The sequence below is a fragment of the Galeopterus variegatus genome, unplaced genomic scaffold (genome assembly GCF_000696425.1).
Source record: "Galeopterus variegatus unplaced genomic scaffold, G_variegatus-3.0.2 Scaffold624, whole genome shotgun sequence".
Lineage (NCBI taxonomy): Eukaryota > Metazoa > Chordata > Mammalia > Dermoptera > Cynocephalidae > Galeopterus > Galeopterus variegatus.
Genome location: NW_007726735.1, coordinates 448,324 through 464,405, shown reverse-complemented (window position 1 = coordinate 464,405; position 16,082 = coordinate 448,324). Strand labels below are relative to the sequence as shown.

Below are 16,082 nucleotides of genomic sequence, written 5' to 3'. Positions count from 1 at the left end.
CGCACTGCGCTCAGCCAGTGAGCGCACCGGCCATCCCTATATAGGATCCGAACCTGTGGCCTCGGCGCTCCTAGCGCCGCACTCTCCTGAGTGAGCCATGGGTTCAGCCCAAGATTATGGCACTCTTTTTATCACATGTATATGATAAAGTAAACATCATAGAATTACTTTGGTGAGAAGAGAGAACTTCTGTTAAAAATATGGTTTTTAATATAATTAAATAAAATGTTTTGATGCTGTCACACTCTTCTTCGCTAGAGAATTACTATTTCTCTTAATATAGTTTACTGTCTATGAAAGTTTTTGACTTTAATTCACTTGTATTTTTAAAAAGTTGTAAACTAGTATGATCACCACTTATAATTCTTGTGTCAACAATTTAAAACAATTTTTATTGTTGTCAATTTATAATTGTATATATTTATGGGGTACAAAGTGATGTTATGATTTATGAACACAATGTGAAATAACTGAACTAATTAATATATCCATTTTCTTATTTTTACTTATTTTTTGTGGTGAGAACATTTGATATTTAGTCTCAGAAATTTTGAAATGTAAAATACACTATTATTGACTATATTCACCATGCTGTGTAACAGATCCCCCCAAAACCTTATTCCTTCTGTCCGAGATTTTGTATCCTTTGACCATCAACTCCCCATTCTCCCAAACTCCCAGCTAATGTAAGCACTATTCTACCTTCAGTTTATGAGTTTGATTGTTTTAGATCACACATGTGATATCTGTCTATCTGTGCCTGGCTTATTTCACTCAACATGTTTTCCAATTCCATTCATGTTGCCACAAGTGACAGAATTTCCCTATTTTATAAGGCTGAATAGTATTCCATTGTGTATATATACCACGTTTTCTTTATCCACTCATCTGATGATGGACACTTAGGTTGATTCCATATCTTGGCTATTGTTAATAGTGCTGTAATGAACATGGGAATGCAGGCTTCTCTTTGACAAACTGATTTCAAATCTTTGGGTAAATACCAAGAAGTGGGATTGCTGATCATACGGTAATTCCATTTTTAGTATTTTGAGGAACCTCCATACAGTTTTCCATAACGGCTGTCCTAATTTACATTCCTGCCAAAAGTGTACCAGGATTCCCTTTTCTCCACATTCTTGCCAACACTTATCTTTCACCTTTTTTATAATAGCTATTCTGACAGGCATATCTCATTGTGGTTTTAACCTGCATTTCCCTAATGGTTAGCAATGTTGAGCATTTTTTAAATGTATCTGTTGGCCATTTATATGTCTGTCCTCTTTTGAGAAATGTCTATTTGAGTCCCTTGCCACCTCCACCTTTTTTTTTAGTTTTTAAAAAAGTTTATTTTTATTGATTATATATATTTGTGGGGTACAGAATCGAATATCAATATATATGTACAATATGTGGTGACCAAACCAGAATAATTACTACACTCATGTTTACAAAATAATCAATGTTTGTGACCCTTTAGTTTCTCTCCACCCCCTTCCCACCTCTAATAACCACAGTTGTTTTTTTTTTTTTGAAAGTTTAATATATTATTGTGATTGTTTATTTTAGCTCCTACTTATGAGTGAGGATGTGTGGTATTTCTCTTTCTGTGCCTGGCTAATTTCACTTAATGTAATTTTCTCCAAATTCAGCCATGTTGTTGCAAATGGCAGAATTTCATTCTTTTTTATGGCAGAGTAGTATTCCATTGAGTATATATACCATATTTTCCTTATCCAGTCATCTGTCAATGGATTTTCTGGTTGATTCCAACTGTCCTCTATTGTAAATAGAGCTATAGTAAACATGGGAGTGCAGGTATTCCTTCAACATGATGATTTCCATTCCTTTGGGTATATACCCAACAATGGGATTGCTGGGTCCTATGGCAATTTTATCTGTAGTTGTTTGAGGAAACTTCATACTGTTTTCCATAATGGCTTTACAGTCCCACAACAGTGCAGGAGGGTTCCCCTTTCTCTACTACTTCACCAGCATTTCTTATTCTTTATCTTCTTGATAATAGCCAGTCTAACTGGGGTGAGATGATATCTCAGTGTGGTTTTGATTTGCATTTCCCTGATGTTGAACATTTTTTCATGTGTCTGTTGGTCATTTGTATATCTTCATATGAGAGATGTCTACTCAGTTACTTTGCCCATGTTTAAATTGGGTTACTTGTTTTCTTACTGTTGAGTTGTTTCAGTTCTTTATATATTCTGGATATTAATCCCTTGTCAGATGCATAGTTTGCAAATATTTTCTCCCATTCTGTAGGCTGTCTTTTTGCTCTGTTAATTGTTTCTTTTGCTGTGCAGATGCTTTTTAGTTTGATATAATCCCATTTGTTTTTTTTCTTCTGTGCCTGTGCTTTTGGTGTCATATTCATAAAATCTTTGCCAGTCCTACTTCCTGAAGTGTTTCCTCTATGTTTTCCTTTAAGAGTTCTATAGTTTCAGGTCTTATATTTAAGTCTTTAATCCATTTTGAGTTGATTTTGGTAGATGGTGAGAGGTACATGTTCAGTTTCATTCTTTTGCACACGGATGTCCAGTTTTCCTAGCACCGTTCATTGAAGAGGCAGTCTTTTCACCAATGTATGATCTTGTTTTTGTCAAATATCAGTTGGTTATAAGAATGTGGGTTGATTTCTGGGTTCTCTATTCTGTCTCATTGGTCTGAGTTTCTGTTTTTATGCCAGTATATGCTGTTTTGGTTACTATAGCTTTGTAGGATAGTTTGTCTTTTTTTTTTTTTTTTTCTGTGTCCGGCAACGGATCGCAACCCTCAGTGTCGCCCCCGTACCGGACTGGGACCGGCAACGGGATCGCAGCCCTCGGTGTTACTCCCGCGCCTTGCCCAGCCAGTGAGTGGGAACCGGTCTATATGTGGGATCCGAACCCTCGGCGGGAGCGCCGCCGCGCTTCCCAAGCGGCGCACTATAGCAGTGCGCCACTGGGCTGGCCCCTGTAGGATAGTTTGAAGTAAGGAAGTGTTATGCCTCTGGCTTTATTTTTTTGCCCAGAATTGCTTTGGCTGTTCAGGGTCTTTTGTGGTTCCATATGAATGTTAGGATTGTTTTTTCTGTTTTTGTGAAGAATGTCATTGGTATTTTGATAGGGAATGCTTTAACCTGTAGATTGCTTTGGGTAGTATGGATATTTTCACAATGTTAATTCTTCCAATCCAAGAGCATGGTATGTCTTTCCACCTTTTTGTGTCCTCTTTAATTTCTTTTAGTAGTTCTCATTGTAGTAGATCTTTCGCCTCCTTGGTTAAATTGATTCTTAGGTATTTTATTTTTTTGGTGACTACTGTAAATGGGCTTGCTTTCTTGATTCCTTTTTCTGCTCATTTGTTATTGGAGTATAAAAATGCCACTGACTTTTGGGTGTTGATTTTGTATCCTGCAACTTTACTGAAATCATTTATCTGCTCTAAGAGTTTTTAGGTAGAGTATAGGTTTTTCTCTATATAGGATCATGTCATCTGCAAACAGGGACAGTTTGACTTCATCTTTTCCAATCTGGATGACCTTTATTTCTTTCCCTTGCCTGATTGCTGTGGCTAGTACTTCCAATACTATGTTAAATAGGAGTGGTGACAGTCGATCCTTGTCTTGTTCCTGTCCTTAAGGGAAAAGCTTTCAGCTTTTTCCCATTCAGGATGATATTGGCAGTGGGTTTGTCATATATGGCTTTTATTGTGTCGAGATATTTTCCTCCTATACCTAATTTGCTAAGAATCTTTGTCATAAAGGGATGTTGAATTCTGTTAGATGCTTTTTCTGCATTTATAGAGATAATGATATGGTTTTTGTCATTGATTCGGTTGATGTAGTGTATCACATTTATTGACTTGTGTATGTTGAACCATCCTTGCATCTCTGGGATGAATCTCACTTGATCATGGTGTATAATTTTTTTGATGTGTTGCTGCATTCTGATTGCTAGTATTTTGTTGAGGATTTTTACATCTATATTCATCAATGATAATGGCCTGTAGTTTTCTTTATTTGTTGTATCTTTGTCTGGCTTTGGAATCAGGGTGATGCTGGCCTCATAGAATAAGTTTGGGAGAATGGATTCTGTTTCAATTTTTTGGAATAGCTTGAAGAGAACTGATATTAATTCCTCTTTAAAGGTTTGGTAGAATTCAGCAGTAAAGCCATCTGGTCCTGGGCTTTTCTTTGTTGGGAGACTGCTGATTACCACTTCAATCTCATTGCTTGTTATTGGTCTGTTCAGGTTTTCTGTGTCTTCTTGGTTCAGTCTTGGTAATTTGCATGTGTCAAGAAATTTATTCATTTCCTCCAGGATTTCAAATTTGATGGCACAGTTATTTGTAATAGTCTTTAATGATTCTTTGTATTTCTGTAGTCTCAGTTGTAATGTCTCCTCTTTCATTTATGATTTTGGTTATTTGGGTCTTCTCTCTTCTCTTTTAGTTAGCCTTGCTAATGGTTTGTCTATTTCGTTTGTGCTCTCAAAAAACCAACTTTTTGTCTCATTGATCTTTTGTATTATTTTTCTGGGGTCTCTATTTCATTTAGTTCTGCTCTGATCTTAATTATTTCTTTTCGTTTACTAATTTTGGGGTTAGATTGTTCTTGTTTTTCTAGGTTGTTTATTTGAAAACTTTCTATTATTTTTTTTTTTTTAAAGAGACGACTGGTAACGGGATCTTAACCCTTGACTTGGTGTTGTCAGCACCACGCTCTCCCAAGTGAGCTAACTGGCCATCCCTATATAGGGATCCGAACCTGTGGCCTTGGTGTTATCAGCACCACACTCTTCCAAGTGAGCCATGGGCCAGCCCAAAACTTTTTATTCTTTTGATGTAAGCATTTATGGCAATAAACTTCCCTCTTAGTATTGGTTTTGCTGTATCCCACAGGTTTTGGTATGATGTGTCTTTATTTTCATTAGTGTCCAAAAATTTTTTGATTTCCTGGTTAATTTCTTCTAGGACCTATGGGTCATTCAGGAGCATGTTGTTTAATTTCCATGTGTTTGTATAGTTTCCAGAGTTTCATTTGTTACTGATTTCTAGTTTTAATCCATTGTATCTGAAAAGCTACTTGAAATGATTTAAATTTTTAAAAAACATGTTGAGAATTGATTTGTAACCTAACATGTGGTTTATCCTGGAGAATGTTCCATGTGCTGATGAAAAGAATGTATATTCTGTAGGTGTTGGATGAAATGTTCTGTAGCTGTCTGCCAAGTCCCATTGGTCTAAGGTGTAATTTAAATACTGTGTTTTTCTGTTGATTCATTGCCTAGATGATCAGTCCAATGCTGAGAGGTGTGTTCAGGTCCCCAACTATTATCACATTGGGGATTCTTTCTTAAAATCTAATAGTGTTTGCTTTATATACTGGGCGCTCTGGTGTTGGGTGCATATATTTACGATTGTTATGCTTTCTTGCTGTATCAATCCTTTTATCATTATATAATTGCCTTCTTTGTCTTTTTATGATTTTTGGTTTAAAGTTTATTTTATACAACATAAGAATAACTACTCTTGCTCGTTTTTGGTTCCCATTTGTGTGGTATATCTTTTTCCATCCCTTCACTATTAGTCTGTGTGCATCTTTACCAGTGAGATGAGTCTACTGAAGACAGCATATACTTGGGTCTAGCTTTTTAATCCAATCAGTCTGTGTCTTTTGAGTGGGAAATTGAATCCATTTACATTTAGAGTTGTTACTGAAAGGTACTGTCTTACACCTGTTATTTACCACTTTTCCTGTGGTTGATTTAAATACCTTTTATTCCTTTCTTTCTCTTATTATTGTCTTCAGTTTTTATTGGTTTTTTGAGGTGGTATGGTATAGTTTCTTTCTCCTTCTTGTTTGTATATCTGCTCTACCAGTGGTGTTCTTTCTACTGTATTCATGGTGGTGATTATCGTTTTTTTGGGTTCCAGGTACAGGACTTCCTTAAGAATTTCTCGTAGAGCTGTTTATGTGATGGTGAACTCCTGCAGCTTGTGTTTGTCTGGGAAATACACTATTTGCCCTTCATTTCTGAAGGACAGCTTTGCTGGGTAAAGTATTCTTGGTTGGCAGCTTTTTCTTTTAGTACTTTGAATATATCATTCCAGTCTCTTTGGGCCTGTAGAGTTTCTGTTGAGAAGTCTGCTGTTAATCTGATGAGGCTTCCCTTATAGGTGACTTGACTCTTTTCTCTTACTGTTTTCAGGATTCTCTCTTTGTCTTTGACTTTTGACAGTTTGACTACAATGTGTCTCAGAGAGAACCTTTTTGGGCTGAATCTTTTTGGGGACCTTTGGGCCTCTTGGATCTGGAAGTCCATATCTCTACCAATACCTGGGAAGTTTCCTGCTATTATTTTATTGAATATGTTTTCAATGTCTTTCCCCTTCTCTTCCCCCTCCAGAATACCCATGAATTGAATGTTTGTGTGTTTACGGTGGTCTGCTAGCTCTCTTATATTCTCTTCATTTAAAAAAATTTTTTTTCTTTTTTTCTGCTTGGGTTATTTCAAAAAGACTGTCTGCAAGATCAGAAATTCTTTCCTCTACTTGCTCTAGCCTGCTGCTTACACTCTCAATTGTAGTTTTTATTTCACTGAGTCTTTCAGTTCCAGGAATTCCTGCTACATTCTTTTTATGGAATTAATCTCTTTGTAAATTTCAACCTTCAAGTCCTGGACTGTTTTTCTTGTTTCATTGTGTTGTCTAACTAAGTCTTTCTTTAACTCACTGAGTTTAAGATTGTTACTTGAAATTCCTTTGCAGACATTTCAAGAGTGTCTTGCTCTATGGGGTCTGTTACTTGAGAATTATAGTATTCCTTTGGTGGTGTCATATTCCCTTGTTTTTTCATATTTCTAGTCTCTCTGTGTTGATTTCTAATCACCCAGTTGAGCAGTTGCTTCTTCCATTACTCTGAAGTGGGCTTTGAGGAGAGAGATCTCCTCCTGTAGATGTGTTTTAATATTGATTGTTGAGTCGGGTGTATTAGTATTGGTTCTGGATGAACTCAGTAGCATAGTCTCTGTGTGGGTACTTCTGCCATATTCAATGTTGGAGTTGCATGTGAGTGCCTCTGTGGTGCAGTCACTGGGGTCCTTAGTAATTTCTTGTTGAGGTTAGTTGGGATGTTGATGATGTGGGCTAGCTCTTGAGATCATGGGCTAAGTGTGTTCCTTGTCACTCTTTGGCTAGGGTGAGTGAGCCTTGAGTCTAGGTGGACTTGTTGGCTCCCTGGCTAGCTCGTGACCATGATTGGGTGCATTGGGGTATACTGGATCTCCTCAGCTTTAATGAGTGACCCTAGGCAAGGTTTCTCTTTCCTTGTTCCTATAGGACAAGGCTTCTTCTGAGTTCTTGCTTTCCTTGGTTGGGGGCTGGGTTGGTGGTAATCTTCTTCTGTACACTATTTTGCTATCCTAGGTTTCTGTATTCTCCAGGTTTTTGCATGTGTGACTCTCCCTGGGTGAAGGCAGTTGTGTTCACTGCACACGGGGTGAAATTCCATGTGAATTGTGTCACTGGGGTGTAGATTGGTGCTAGCTTACCTCTTTCTGGTGTCTCCGTTTGTGACCCTTCTTGTGTCAATGCGTGGTGACAGTGGTGGGTCCTGCTCTCAGCCAGTATCAGTGGTGCAGTGGCTTTGATAGTGGTGTATATGACTGCCGGTGGTGGCTGTGGCAGAAGCAACGGTGCAGGTGATAGCAGCTGGAGTCCTGTACCCAGCTAGGCTGGCTACCGCTTCAGCATCAGCAGGGTATTATACCCACTGCCGGTTTGGCTGATGCGGTAGCCTGGGTGGAGGTTCTGCACCCAGTCTATCTGGCTGGTGTGATGGCTATGGTAGCAGCAGCCACACTACATGCGACTATGGCGGGTGTCCTACACACAGCAGGGCCAGCTGGCTTGGACAGGGGTCCAGTACACAGCAAGTCTGGCTGATGAGGTGGCACGGATAGTCCCTGGCTATGACCACCTCACTGCAGGCAGGTGCGGCAGGGGTCCTATTCAAAGCCAAGCTGGCTAGTAAGGCAGCTTGGGTGGGGGTCCTGGGAGCAGCTTGTCTCACTGGTGCAGCAGTGTGGAAGGTCCCTGGTGAGGGCTGCTGTACTGCAGGTGGTGACTTACCCATTTTTTAATTGGGTTTTTTGTTTTCTTGCTATTGAGTTGAATTCCTTACATACTGTATTTGGATATTAATTAATTAAATTAAAGGATATTAATGATGGATGTAATCTTTGTAGGAAACAACAGTTGTTCAGTAGAGTACAACTTTGCTTATTGGGTTTTGTCTGTCCTTCAGTTAGAGATTTCCAGAGATGGGAAATAGCCCAAGAGCAGTGCAAAAGTTCAAAACACAGAGAGCTGTGAGTAGCCAAGGAAGGGCAAAGGGAGAACAGCTTTCTGTCATTAAATAAGGGGGTAAAGAAGACCCTGTGATGGTTAATTTTATTGTCAACTTGGCTGGGCCACAGTGCCCAGATATTTGGTCAAACATTATTCTGGATGTTTCTGTGAAAGTGTTTGTTTGGATGAGGTTAACATTAAAATCGGTGGACTCTGAGTTAAAGCAAATTACCTCCATAATGTGGGTGAGCCTCATCCATCAGTTAAAAGCTTGAACAGAACAAAAACTCACCTCCCTGAAGCAAGAAGTAATTCTGCCTTTGGAATTAACTGCAACTCTTTCCTGAGTCTCCAGCCTCCTGGCCTATCCCATCAAATTTGTACTTGCCAAGCTTCTATAGTCAAGGGAGCCAATTCCTTAAAAGAAATCTCTCTCTCTCTGGATATATATATATAAACTGTTGGTTTGATTTCTCTGGAGAACTTTGACTCAAAGACCTCAAATGAAATGAGCAACAATTATGGAAATAGTACCAATGATCCTAAGAGGTATCACAATAGAAAAGGCACTGGTTTAAAGCAGTGGATAGGATGGGGGTCATGAGAATCATTGCAGTTTCCATTTCCTCAGATTTCTCTTGGCTTGTAGCTTTATTATACTACCTTTATATTACTTTTTCTACTATAGGTTCTGAAACTTAATCATAAGTTCTTAAACAATAATGATTAGTAAAGAAAAGATCATAATGAAGGGAAAGAGCAGATGGCTCATGAGACATGAAGAAGTTCAGTAATACTTACAACAACATGAGGTGTTACCAGGAGATACACAGTGTGACGAACTTTCTTATTATCCCGAACATCCCATAATCTCTCCACTTTTCGAACTACTTTATCACTCCATTGATATAATCCAAGACTGCAATTACAGAATTTAAAAAACAGTCATTTTTACAAATTGACTACCACACTAAATGTAAAAGTATTTATGAATATCAATATGAAATTAAAATATTTGAGAACTTACTATGTACCAAGTCTATGCAAGGTACCTGATAAGCATTTTCTAACTTAATCTTTTTAACAACATTATGAGATTATCATCACTATTTTGTAGATAAAAAGAGAGAAGCTTAGGGATTTGAAATAACTTGCTCAAGTTAACATAGCTAACAACTGACCAACATGACAATGAATTACTTCCTTTTGACAAATCTATTAGATAAAACAAAAGCAAGTCCAAGCAAGTCCTATTAAGAAACTTAAAAAATATGCCAATTAATTTAGCGGGAAAGTAGAATTTACTTAATAACTGTGCTGTGAAACAGATTATCCATCTAGGAAAAAAATAAGTAAATACTTATTTCATGCCATATACAAAAATATATTCCAGAAAGATGTCAGCAAAAATGTCAGAGTTAGGATTTCTGAAAATTCTTTTCTCCATGAAAGCAATGAGTAAATTACCCAAATTGGCCAAATCAACTTTTTCAGAACTCTGGAAATTAACCACAGGTTTGCAGCAATCTGGGAAGCATTTATTCACGAAAAATGAATGAATCTCAGTAATAACAGCAAGCTTTTTTTTTTTTTTTTTGTCTTTTTGTCTTTTTTCATGACTGGCAATGAATCGCAACCCTCAGTGTAGCACCCGTACCGGACCGGGACCGGCAACGGGATCGCAACCCTCGGTGTTGTCCCCGCTCCTCGCTCAGCCAGTGAGCAGCCGGTCTGTATGTGGGATCCGAACCCTCGGCAGGAGCGCTGCCGCACTTCCCAAGCGGCACACTGTAGCAGTGCGCCACCAGGCCGGCCCAATATAACAGCAAGCTTTGTTATGTTTTTCTATGCCCTCTCTCCAGCTTCATGGCAGCCTTGAAAACCAACAGCTCACACAATGATGGTGAAAATCAGCAACCTGATAGCCCTTGGAAGGGGCAAAACAGGGCTGACTGGCAAAATGGATTAAAAAGCATGATCCAACTATACTTATACTAGAGATAGAGTTTAGACTCAGGAACAGAAATAGGTGGAAAGTAAAGGTTTAAAAAGTTAATCTATGCGTAGGATACTCAAAAGAGAGCTAGAGTGGCTATACTAATATCAGACAAAACAGACTTTAAGACAAAAATTATTACTAGGGACAAAGAAGGAAATTTTCTAATGATAAAAGAGTAAATCCATCAAAAAGACATAACAATTATAAACATATATGCACCCTACAAAAGTACCCCCAAAAATATGAATCAAAAATAAATTCCAAATGGATTAAAGCTACAAATGTAAAAAAAATCAAATAATAATTTACTAGAAGAAACTTAGGAGAATATTTTAGCAATCTTTGGAGGGCAGAAACCTTAAGCAATAAAGGAAAAAACAGAAGAATTTTATAATATCAAAATTTAAAACTTTTCTGTATTGCAAAAATGTAATAAACAAAGTAAAATGATAAACAACTAATTAGGAGAAACATCTGCAACAAACATGAAACATGATTAATATCCCATAATTTATAAAGAACTCATACAAAGTGATTAGAAAAGTAAAACGAACCTAAAAGACTGGACAAAGAAAATAAATAGGCAGTGTACAAAGAGAAAATGCAAATGGGTAAAACTTCACTGATAGTCTTGGAAATACAATAATGAGACACCATCTTTTATCTATCGGACTGGCCCCCAAAAAGAACTTCAATATCCAGTACTAGTAAGGTAGTAACAAAAGCATTCATATATTTCTGGGGAGAATGTGCTCTGCCATGTTTTAAAAAATCTAATATGGCAGCTTTTATTAAAATTTGTAGTGTACACAGATTTATTTATTTGTTTATTAATGGTGGCTGGCCAGTAATGGGATACAGACCCTTAAGCTTGGTGTTATATAGCATTGCACTCTAACCAACTGAGCTAACTGACCAGCCATAGTATACATAGATTTTAAATTAGCAATCCTAAAATCTATAACATACAAGGACCTGAAACAACTCAGTAGTGAAAAAAGCAAATAATCTGCTTAAAAAATAAGCAAATAAACTGAATAGACATTTCTCAAAAGAAGACATACAAATGGCTAATAGGTACATGAAAAAACGCTCAACATCACTAATCATCAAGGAAATGCAAATCAAAACCTCAATAAGATATCTCATCATCTTAGAATGGTTATTATCATAAAGACAAAAAATAACAAATGCTGTCAAGGCAGAGAAAAAGGAACTTCATATGTTGTTGGTGGTAATATCAATTAGTACAGCCATTATGGAAAATAGTATGGAATTTCCTCAAAAAACTAATGTAGAACTACCATGTGATCCAGTAATCCCACTACTGGGTATATTTATCCAAAGGAAAGGAAATTAGTATACTGAAGAGATATGTGCACCCCCACGTTTACTGTAGCACCATTCACATTAGCCAAGATATGGAATCAACCTAAATGTCCATCAACAAATGAATGAATAAAGAAAATGTGGTCTATGGTATATATACACAATGGAATACTACTCAACCATAAAAAAGAATGAAATACTGTTACTTGTGGCAACACAGATTAGCCTACAAAGTCATTATGTTAAGTGAAATAAATAAGGCACAGAAAGATAAATACCACATGTTCTCACTCTTATGTGAAGCTAATAAAGTTGAGCACATAGAAAAAAAAAAATCAATCCCACTATGAGAAATCTATCCATAAATAAAAGCACTACTATGAAAGTAATATATTTATTTATTATAGAAAATTATGATGAACATTAATTTTGATTTTTACCTATTATGTAAATCTTTTCTTTTCTGGCTTTTTTCCTAGATTATTTGTACCATTGTCCCTATGCATCTCTGATGCTCACCAATAAAACAGAATACAAAGAGGTTACTTTTTTTCAACATTATTTTATGAAAATTTCAAACATATAAAACTTGAAAAAACTAAATAGTGAACACTCTTATACCCAATACCCATCACCTAGATTCTACAATTAACATTTTGTTATATTTGTTGTATCATACATCTGTTCATCTACCCATGCCTTAGGTTATTGTTAATTTCTTTTATCTTTTTCCATGGCAAGGCAATATTTAAACATAAACAGTGGATAATGCCAGCCAGAAAACAAACAATTTTTACCTTATTAATTACTCTAATACCCTCATCACCCTTCATACTTCAAGATTAACACTTTCTCCAAATAGATGGGTTAGAGCCAAATCCAATTCTTTCCATGTCTAACAACTGAATTTATTACTCTATTGTCTCCATTCATACTGGAATATTTCATGCTTTTGAGGAATATCCTCAATGCAAGAAAGAAACATGGTTTTTGTGTGAGGGTATCTCTCTCTTCCTTACTTACATTATAATGTAGATGATGCCTATCTCAATATTTATGTTATCCATAAAGACCACAATTCTTAGACTTCCCCCACACTACTAAACAAACAAACATAATCTAGGAGGAAAAACATCAGAATTTTGTTTCTTTACATTTACTCTAAAAATATTGTATATTTATTTAATATATACTATCTTAATAGAGATCTTTCTAATTGAAGTAAAATATACATACTGTAAACAAATCATAAGTGTAAGAATTAATATATATATATATATTTTTTAAAGATGACCGGTAAGGGGATCTCAACCCTTGGCTTGGTGTTGTCAGCACCACGCTCAGCCAGTGAGCAAACCGGCCATCCTTATATAGGATCCGAACCCGTGGCCTTTGTGTTATCAGCACCGCACTCTACCGAGTGAGCCACGGGCCGGCCTTAAGAATTAATTTTTTATCCTATACCCATATACTCTAATAAAGATAGGAAACAGTGTTAGCATCCCTAAAAGGTTTCCTTGTGCACCTTCCCAATCTATACTCAACCTTTATGGCATTTAAAAGCTTGCCCCCTAAAGTAAAACTACTCATCTTTTACCAATGCCAGTTTTTGAACTCCATACAAATGACTATCTGACTTTTTGTTCTTCATTATATTTGTGAGATTCATCCATATTACTGCATGTAGCAATAGGGTGTTCTTTTTTAGTGCTATGTAGTTTTCAATTATATGAACATATCACAATTTATTTATCCATTCTACTATTTACAGACCTTAGGGTGGTTTACATTTTCTGGCTATTAATAACAAAGCTGCCATGAATATTCTTTTACAAGTCTTTTTATGGACATATGCTCATTAGAGATTTATTTTTTATATAAATGCTTGCAAATGGTTACAGTTCTGTGACTGATACTCTCTATAAAATTCTTGATAAATTTTTTTAGTATTTCATAGTATTACTTATTTTAGGCCCTGATCTGTAGATCACTGCTAATCTGCTGTGCTGAATAAAATCTCAGTTAACAGTAAATGCCACCATGTACAAGTAATAAGTATTAAAAAAGCAAAATATAACCAACTCACATTATTCCACGGCCTGACTATACTGTAAAGTAATACAAGTTATAATGTAGTGGAAAAGAGTTCTGTGTGGCAAGAGGAATCCCGGCTCTGTGGACAAATCAGTTAAACTTTCTGCAACTCAATTTCTTCCTCCATAAAATGAAGGGATGAAGCTAAATGACATTTTATGTCTGCTTTTGCTTTAATATCTACAATTAGGCTAGCCATAAAGATACTATCATTTATGGCATCTAACATGCTATGATTCTCATATTCTAGTCTTAGTACCCTCCTAAAAGAAAAGAACAAGAACAAAAATAACAAATACCTATAATTAAAAGGTGGAAGACCATCCGCAAACCTTGAAGTAAGAGGATTTCCATCTTTATCATGGTAGAATGCAAACAGCCCAGCAGAGAAACCCTGTAAGAAAAAGTTCATAATATCTTAAAGTGAAAAATATCAAGTCTGATTACAGACACCATAACATGCTTGCTATCAAAAGAGCGCACTGATACTAGTACATAAAAGTACTATACCAATACTTCTGCAGGAAAATCACATACATTAGAATTGAACAATTAAGTGTTCCATACTTATAAACTTAAATTCTAATTACTTGAGATAAACATTCTTAATAGAAATTTTTTCAAAATGCATTACATATTTTAAAATTATGTTCAGTATAAATACTATAAACATAAATTACTGTGCTATGATAATACTTCCAGGCACTATTAGAGTTTACAAACCACATGCTAAAGGGATCTTGAGTTTTTTAATTCCTGTCTGCTTTTTAAAATAATTTTGTCCTTTTTCCTTGTTTGAGAATGTATCAGGTATCATTTCTGAATGCTAGACAACAGTTGGAAAGTATGCAAATAGTACACTGAACTGCATGGCCAAGACTGACAATTGCTTAAAATAAAACAGGTTAATTTAATTAAAAATTACTGTAAAGATATACATTTGTATGTGTGCACACATTAAAAAAGTCATTATTTATGGGGCCAGCCCGTGGCTCACTTGGGAGAGCGTGGTGCTGACAATACCAAGTCAAGGGTTAAGATCCCCTTACCAGTCAACTTTAAAAAAAAAAAAAAAAATATTAGTTAGGGCTGGCTCAGTTGCTTAGAGAATGGTGCTGATAACACCAAGGACCAGAATTCAATCCCTGTACCAGCCAGCTGTCAAAAAAAAGAAGAAAGAAAAGAAATCATTAATTAGCTAACAAATCCTTCTCTAGTTTTGAGAAGGTACTCTACAAATGTTTCCACGGTTATGAGAAGCAGCAGCAGCCCAGGGATCTGCCATAGCCATGTACTTTCATAGCTCTTTTGGTATCCTTTATTCACAAATCTCAGAATTTTAAGGGAGAAAAAAACCTTCCATGAAAAAGTTATCTTAATTCGTAAGCGAGGAAAGCAAAGACACCAAGAGTAACGATTAAAGACATTCATTGGCTGTGTTTACAATTGTCTTCTTTGCCTGAATTTATTAAACTCTACAATTGCATCCAGGGAATGCTACTACTGAAAACCACTAGCAATACCACGTACAGCAGGGGGGTGGGGGGTCAACTGTGCTCCTAAGAGCACTCATAAAAATTCTGATTTAAGTATACGTGTTGTGTGTATGTATGTGTACACACAAAGACAGACTGGAAATATATGTGTGTTTGTATATAAATGTAAAAAAAAAAGACTGATAACACCAAGGTCCCAGGTTCAATCCCTGTAGCAGCCATCAAAAAAAAAAAAAAAGACTGGAAATGTATATATCAAAATGTTAGCTGTGGTTCTTTTGATGGTAGCGTAAAATAACCCATTTTCCAGACATTTTTTACAATAAATTGTTATGTTTATAATCAAATTTTTAAAATGGTATTTTTAAGACTTAAATTTTACTGAGATAATGAATACTTCATGTAAAGATATTCAAATTCCCATTCTTGGGCTGGCCAGTTAGCTCAGTTGGTTAGAGCACAGCCTTGTAACACTAAGGTCATGGGTTCAGATCCTGACAAGCCAGCCACCAGGGGGAAAAAAAAATTCCCATTCTCTATCTCTTCCCTCCCAAATAAGGTGAGGAAAGGGACACAAAAAAATTATTGTCATTTGATATCTAGTTCATCAGTGAGATTTCCTTTCTTGCTTTCTTTCCTAATCTAATACCAAAAACAAAGTACTTTGTAACTACTTTATGTTTTATAAATTCAGAATATGCTATAGCTTATATCCAAATAGCTAAAAATCATAAATGATCACCTTATTAATCAATTTCTTTGAAAACTTTTTTTCCTTACTTAACTGTGGCCTCTGTGTCATTCAAGGCTTGACAAAA

The 16,082-nt window shown here is 36.2% G+C and overlaps 1 protein-coding gene across 3 annotated transcripts in view; it reads right to left on the bottom strand.

The window, feature by feature from the left end:
- Positions 1-16,082, bottom strand: part of LMLN (leishmanolysin-like (metallopeptidase M8 family)) — an 81,029-nt gene that overhangs the window by 34,484 nt on the left and 30,463 nt on the right. For all 3 annotated transcript variants that reach the window (XR_550346.1, XM_008570711.1, XM_008570712.1), the window contains exons 8-9: positions 14,068-14,162; positions 9,148-9,265 (exon numbers count right to left, since the gene is read on the bottom strand). Coding sequence is in view for 2 of the 3 variants with exons in the window: in XM_008570711.1 (XP_008568933.1) it covers positions 9,148-9,265; positions 14,068-14,162 (213 nt within the window). In the remaining variant the exon portion in view is untranslated. The remainder of the gene's footprint in view (positions 1-9,147; positions 9,266-14,067; positions 14,163-16,082) is intronic.